The 7,677-nt window shown below is 40.7% G+C and overlaps 1 protein-coding gene across 3 annotated transcripts in view; it reads left to right on the forward strand.

The window, feature by feature from the left end:
- KAT7 (K(lysine) acetyltransferase 7) overlaps positions 1-7,089 on the forward strand; it is a 30,837-nt gene extending 23,748 nt beyond the window's left edge. For all 3 annotated transcript variants that reach the window (XM_008571801.1, XM_008571802.1, XM_008571804.1), the window contains 6 exons: positions 102-242; positions 1,475-1,568; positions 3,789-3,935; positions 4,545-4,651; positions 5,272-6,242; positions 6,364-7,089. In XM_008571801.1, the coding sequence (XP_008570023.1) occupies positions 102-242; positions 1,475-1,568; positions 3,789-3,935; positions 4,545-4,651; positions 5,272-5,373 (591 nt within the window). In that variant the 3' untranslated portion in view covers positions 5,374-6,242; positions 6,364-7,089. The remainder of the gene's footprint in view (positions 1-101; positions 243-1,474; positions 1,569-3,788; positions 3,936-4,544; positions 4,652-5,271; positions 6,243-6,363) is intronic.
- Positions 7,090-7,677: the final 588 nt, after the last annotated feature.

Raw genomic sequence — 7,677 nt, forward strand, 5'->3', positions numbered from 1 at the left:
TTTCTGTTTCATTAATAATGTGTGATCATTAATTTTAGCCCTTTTTCTGATAAATTGAGGAATCACTGTCCCACATATGAACTTTGTTTCTCTGCTTCCAGATCTACTGCCAAAACCTGTGCCTGTTGGCCAAACTTTTTCTGGACCACAAGACGTTATATTATGATGTGGAACCCTTCCTGTTCTATGTTATGACAGAAGCGGACAACACTGGCTGTCACCTGATTGGATATTTTTCCAAGGTCAGCAGGATCTGGAGATTAAGAAGCTAATGGCTACTGCAGGGTGAATGATGTTGGCATATGGGGGCTCAAATCCCTGACAGGAAGAGGCAGTACCCGAGGCAATGATGAAATCTCTTCCCTTAAAAAGGGGGGGGACATCATGTGTCAAAGATTATTTAATGATAACATGCAATTCTTTATTAAAAGCTTCTGATTTATTCATTTCTGGAGCTGCCTATCAGTTACTGGCCAGGTTCTCCCTCCTAACCCACAAGCTCATATCTTATAGTCAGGCCAACTCTCCTGGCTTTGCCTTCCCCTGTGTTATTAGTTTAAAACCAGGAATATATTTCTTTTTAGTGGTTCTTTAGCTGGGCTCCTTCTAGCACAGTCCATCATGATAACACTGCTGTGCCTTTAAAGACCCAAGGCCAGATTTTGCTCATGACTTTTTAGTATAACAACTTTATTGAAATGGAATTCAGATACCTACAGTTTACCCACTTAAAAGTATACAATTCAGTTGTTTTTAGTATGTTCACAGAATTGTACAACCACTGTGTAATCACCACAATTTTCATTATTCTGAAAAGAAAATCCTTAGATGTTAGTAACTATTCCCCATTTCCACTCAACCCCTTCCAGCCCTTCTGTTTTATAAATTTGCCTGTTCTGCACATTACATATAAATGGAATCATACATATGTGATTTGATTATTTTTTGATCCCCTTCCAGAATAGGGACTTACTGTTTTGTTTCCTTCCCTTCTCTTTTAGTAGGCAGTCATCTTTCGTTTTATAAATTTGCCTGTTCTGCACATTACATATAAATGGAATCATACATATGTGATTTGATTATTTTTTGATCCCTTTCCAGAATAGGGACTTACTGTTTTGTTTCCTTCCCTTCTCTTTTAGTAGGCAGTCATCTTTTGAAAAATTGCTTTTAAAGAGGGCTGCTGTAGACTGACTCAGCAATCTTTACCTTCTTGCCCTGCTCTGTGGCTATAACGAACACAGAGTTGGCCCCCTTAAAATGAAATTAAAGGTATCAGAACTAGGGTAACCCTGGGTTTAATGGCTTTGGCCATCATAAAGGGTGTGGATGTAACAGCTATGAGTCTGACAGCCACTCCCTGGGACTGGTTAGCCAGATATTTTGCAAGCAGCCTTATTTCTATCTGTGGGAGTGCTGAAATCTTTGGTTGCAAACCCTCATGACCTGCTCATTTCTTTGCTCTTGATTTTAGGAAAAGAATTCATTCCTCAACTACAACGTATCCTGTATCCTTACCATGCCTCAGTACATGAGACAGGGCTATGGCAAGATGCTCATTGATTTCAGTAAGTGAAACTGCTAAGTTGTAAGCTCCATAAGGCAGGGATCATGTGAATATTGTTTGTCCTTTTGTCCTCTGGTCTGCAATTCCTGGTATGTAGTGGAAGTACACTGATAGTACATGAGTGAACAAGTGGGGAAAACCTAAACATTGTCAGACTGGCTGATACATATTGAACTCTCAGTGAATACAGGACCCTGAGCTCGTACTTAATTAGTAGGAGATAGAGAGGATGATAAAGTAAGCTCTTTAGGATTATCCCGGTTTGAGACTTTTAAACAGAGCACATTCATGCATAAGGCTTAAAATCTGTTCCTTGATGTTGGGGATTTCACTTTTGTAAGGACTTGTCTAGAGGTAATCCATTTACCTGACAGAGGCTTTGAGAAATACAGTCTGTCCTTATTAATCGTTGATTCTGTGTTTGTTAATTTGCCTGCTCACTAAAATTTATTTGTAACTCCAAAATCAATCTTGACAGTTTTGTGGTCATTCACAGACATGCTCAGAGCATCAAAAATTAGAAGAGTCACTGGATGCACACATTCCCTGCTGAGTTCAGCCCTGTTTCAGTTTTCATATTGTAAACAAGGGTCGTTTTCATAGTCTGTTAGAACCACATTTTTCATTTTTGTGCTTTTTGTTGGTGATTTAAAGTGGCCTCTTCTCACATTGCTAAAGTGCTGGACAGTGTTCCTAAACACAGGAAGACTGATGGACCTTACAGTGGTTAGTTAAGCTTTCTTCAGGCACGAGTTACAGAGCTGTTAGCCCTGAGTACAATGATAATGAATCAACAGTGTATATTAAATAAGGTGTTTTTAAACAGAAACAGTAAAATAAGGTTATATGAAAATCTATTGATGAAAATGTGACGAGAGGCTAAAAGGAAACTAACCTTGCATTTCCCTTAGGAGCAGTGGTTTGGTATTTGCTCATTCAGTGTTCTTGGTGACTGTTTAGAACATAACTACTGTGAATAACAAGAATCTACTGTATGTTATTCAGTGTCCACTGTCACATGACATATTTTAGTTAAAATTAGAATTCTTAGAATTAGCCTTCCAAGTCTTTTATTTTTAAGTCATCTAGGAAGGGATGAATCAGAAAATGGTATAATCCAGTAAGGTGGGGACTGTGTATCTTTGAATAGGTAACACAAACATGATTTTGTGGAAAATTTCAAACATATATAAATGTATAATAAGAGTATAATAAACTCTCCTGTACCCATCACCCAGCTTCAGTAATTACCATTTTACTTGTTTTACCTATATTCCCACCCTTGGTTATTTTAGTATTTAATGGTTGTTTATACTTAGATCCAGGTAGAATTGACAATTGGAATTGATAGATGTTGCTCATAATTCACTAATAATCTAAAAGTTCCCACTCCCTCTCTTTTTTTTAACCTTGCTATTTTTTTTTGTTGAAGAAAGCAGGTTAGTTTTCTAGTAGAGTTCCTAGATTATGAATTTTGCTGACTGCATCCCTATAGTGTTATTTTATATATTTTGTATAAATTGAATGTTAGGTGTTTAGATGTTGAAACTAGAGGCTTCATTATTTGGATTTTTTTTACACCTCCCACTACCTCACATGTGGTACTGAGACGATCTGTTCTTAAAGTTCAAAGATTTGAAAAATATAAAAAGCTATACAATGAAATGGCTTTTCTTTTTTTTTTTTCCTTTTTTATCTTTTTTCGTGTCCGGCAACGGATCGCAACCCTCAGTGTCGCACCCGTACCGGACCGGGACCGGCAACGGGATCGCAACCCTCGGTGCTGCGCCCACACCTCGCTCAGCCAGTGAGCGGGAACCGGTCTGTATGTGGGATCCGAACCCTCGGCAGGAGCGCCACCGCACTCCCAAGCGGCGCACTGTAGCAGTGCGCCACCGGGCCGGCCCATGAAATGGCTTTTCATCTCTGTTTCCCATCTCTCCTGTTCCCAGCACATACCTATAGAGAACCATTCTTACCAAAGTTTCTAGTGAAGGCTTCCAGAGTTTTTTTAGTGCCTGTTAGAAGTAAATGCAAAGTAAATGCCTTTGTTTATACAAAGAGGCAGCATGTTATACTTAACAGCCACATGGTATTCCATGGAATGAATGGCTGAGCCTGAATTGATATGGCAAAGTAGACGGTACTGAAACCTTCTTCCAATGTTGGCACACTGTTCTTTGCTACTCAGATGAGATACGGTGTATTTGTTCCCTCACAGGTTATTTGCTTTCCAAAGTGGAAGAAAAAGTTGGTTCCCCAGAACGTCCGCTCTCAGATCTGGGGCTCATAAGCTATCGTAGTTACTGGAAAGAAGTGCTTCTCCGTTACCTGCATAATTTCCAAGGCAAAGAGATTTCTATCAAAGGTTGGTTTTTGATTCTTTGGAATGGTTGTTACCCAAGATTTAACTCCACTGGATATTTTAACTTTTCCACTTGGCCCCTGTTCATGCTTTGTAACCTGCAGAGATAATGCCTCATTCTGTGTTTCATCTGAATAAAAGGTCCACATGGTATGGAATATATGGAGACTCTCACTATAAGTGCTAAGGATTTCAGAGCCTTTGGGCCCTGGGAATGGTCATGAATTGGTTTCTCAAATCTGGAGTTGCTAACGCTCATTCTTACAAAAGTCAAGAAGAAAACTTTTCTGCAAGTCTTTTGGCACATGCAGGAGCTCCTAAGAAAGACACCCTTGCATATTTATGCAGGGGTGGAAGAATTTAGTGAGGTCTCTATTTGACATTGATTTCTAAGGAGCCATTCTTTATACTCTTGCTGTAATATCCCTTTTCTTTAATTTGGCTGGTCAAATGAATTATTCATAAACTTTTCCTGAACAGATTGGGTTGAGTATTAAAGATTCCCACCATTTAGAGTGCATTTGGGTTTCCCCTAAGGGAAAGGAGGCTGGGGGTGGGGGGTGGGGGCACATCTGCACTTTGGTTAAGTCCTCAGTTGCTCTTCTATTTCAGAAATTAGCCAGGAGACGGCTGTGAATCCCGTGGACATTGTCAGCACTCTGCAAGCCCTTCAGATGCTCAAGTATTGGAAAGGAAAACACCTAGTTTTAAAGAGACAGGTAAGATTTTATCAGCTGTTTGTCCATTGCTAATGTCCCTTGAGGCTTAGCAGAGCACAGTGGGGACCTTAACTTTCAAAAGGCAACCTTCCCTTCTTAAAGGAGTTTGCCTACAAGCACCTTTTACTGGGTCTTATTTATTTGGCTGACAGTAATGCCTGTGTTGCCTTTGGTACTAAGTTTATCTCCTACCTTATGCTTATCAGAAGCTTTTGGTAAGCCCTGTCTCAAATTTGGGTGACACGAGTTAAGCAGCTCCAGTTAAGCAGCTTTATGTTGTACAGCACTTCTGTCATTTGATGATTTTCCTAAATTGGAGAAAATTGCCCATCTGTAGAGGGGAATCCTTGCAAACTTTGGGGCTTGTGGAAGTGTTGTAAATTCCTTTAATAATGCCCACTTTTAATTTGTTTAGTCAACTCATGTATAATAAAGACAGATGATTTTCAGTTTTCAATGAGGGCAAAGTAGGAAGAAATGGATTAGATAGGAAAGCAACATGTAAATCAAAAGGTATCCTTTGGTGATTCCCTCTTTGCTAATAGTCATTTTGGAATCTAAATTTAAAGATTCCAAATGTGAATGTGTATAATAACTTTTCTCATTGTTCTCCCTCCCAGGACCTGATTGATGAGTGGATAGCCAAAGAGGCCAAAAGGTCCAACTCCAATAAAACCATGGATCCAAGCTGCTTAAAATGGACCCCTCCCAAGGGCACTTAAAGTGACCTGTCATTCTGAGCCAGCGAACCCCAGCAGTAGGAATCCGTACCCTAGGGATCTGTCTGTCATGTCTGTTGCTCTTGTGATTGGCAAGTACAGTATCCTTTGGGAAGGCCATCCCCCTCAGGACTGTCCTGGCTCCGACCTTCGTGTACACTGCAGACGCTGGTTCTGAGGAACTGTTGTTTCGGCCTCAGTGAGGTTGCCTGGATGAGATCTGTATTAGACTTGAGTACAGATCCCTCATAGCACTGACCCAAGGAGTTCTGTTATGGTACTGTACCTGTCCAGTCACTGGTTCTTTCCTCATGTTCTCTAGCCCAATGAGGTTGTGTTGTGTCTTCTAAACTTTGTACTAGTGCTTCTTGCCACTTGGTCACCAGACCTGCAGATATGGTTGCCACCACCAGACCTTTTCAGTTTCTCCTTACACGTGTGTTTTGTGGAGGGACAGGGAAGAGGTAGCACTTGTGAGTGTTTGTGTACTGGGAGGGGTCCATTCACTTTGGATTTCATTTTGCTGTAAATTTTTTTCCTCCATTTTTATTGAAAGACTTGTTTTTGATCAATGTCAGGCTGACCAGAGCCAAATACTTTTGAAGAGTTTCCCAGGGATTAGTCTTAGCAGCAGCACATAATCCATTTGAATGAGATGGAGAGAAGAATTCAGAGGTGGTGATTCTTTATTTTCATTTGAGTTCATCTGTAGGCATCAGGCAGTGTCTTGGTGGAAGGAAATGGATATTTCTCTGCTCACCAGAAAGTGCACAGTAGCAAATGTTTTCTTCTCTCTTTACTCCTTGCCCCCTTTTACGTTTGCAGGTGCCAAAATAGATTCCAGTTTTCCCTTTCATGCCACACGTTAACTGGTTAATTATACTGCAAAAGCCTTTTCACCTGTACCAGTCTAATATAGTACACCTATGCTTCCCTGTAAGTTGCACTGATTTAATAGATTCCAGTTTTCCCTTTCATGCCACACGTTAACTGGTTAATTATACTGCAAAAACCTTTTCACCTGTACCAGTCTAATATAGTACACCTATGCTTCCCTGTAAGTTGCACTGATTTTGTCCAAACATCCTGGGAGAAGTTGAAAATGATTGAAAGTGACTTTGACGTTTCAGCCCATGACTCAGCATAGCAGAACGGCCACCCCTGCCAGGGTTTGCTTCTGTTTTCAACAGTGCCTCACCCTCCCTCTAGGACTAAAGTGCTTCTGCCCCTCCAAGAATTCCTCCTCCTTTTCCTTTTTGGGATTTGCCACCATCCTTCTCTTCTCTGGTCTCTATTTTTGGTGTTGTTCAAGTGAAGGAAGAGATGTTCCCTCTAATTTCTCTCTAGCTCATTATAACCTGCTATCTTGGGGCAGCTTTTGATGTATAACATGTCACCCTTCCCAACTTGGTCTCCTACAACACTGCTGTCTTCATGTGGAGCCCTTACCACAACCCCAACTCTGGTCATTTGTGCCTTTTTCTTGTCATTTCTGTACACTACTTATATTCACTGTGGGTTGGGGGGAGCTCATTTTAAGCATGTTCAATGGCAGCTCCCCTCCAGTTTCAGTGTCACTGTTAAATGTTATCCAAAAGCAACTTCACTGGGGATTTTCTTAAGGGGTAAAGGCCTTTTACAGAAGCTAAACCCTTCCCCACATGTGGTAGAATGTGCTCTTCTATATCTATTCCTCAATAAAGCATGTTCTCTGCTCAAGTCTGTTTCATCCGGGGCATTCATTTATGTATGAGAATGACGCAGCTGACCTGTTACTGATACTAACTGCACTTTGGATTTGCTTTCCCTAGCAGTAAACTGTTGTGGTTTGTGGCTGTGGCATTTTCTTTTCCCTGTAATACAGGCTATGTATAGAGGGAGTGCTTACTCTTGTCTAGTTGGTGGGGAAAATTCATTCTGCCTCACTTTGGTTCCAGTTAATAAGTGTGCAGAGCAGTGACAAGTTAGTACTACTCATTCTTTTACTGAATTCATTTTTCTCTGATTTTAGGAGCAAAGGAACCAGTAGGAAGTTAGGATAGTTGGGAACAATCAATACTTGTGGGAGGTACAATCAATACTTGTGGGAGGTGGGAATAGGTTATAACTTCTCTCCAAGCTCATTCACCAGTAGTGAGCAATGTCACCTCTAATCATTGACTCTCTCCCAGATTGAGATGACTGTGTTCCTGACAGTAGCTGCATTGTCCTGTAGTATTTATCCAAGGGCAAGAGAAGGGAGGTTGGGCACTTAACAACCATGTGGTGGAAAGGAAGAAGATGGGAATTGTATTTTCTGGGACGGTT

The sequence above is a fragment of the Galeopterus variegatus genome, unplaced genomic scaffold, assembly GCF_000696425.1.
Source record: "Galeopterus variegatus unplaced genomic scaffold, G_variegatus-3.0.2 Scaffold723, whole genome shotgun sequence".
Taxonomy (NCBI): domain Eukaryota; kingdom Metazoa; phylum Chordata; class Mammalia; order Dermoptera; family Cynocephalidae; genus Galeopterus; species Galeopterus variegatus.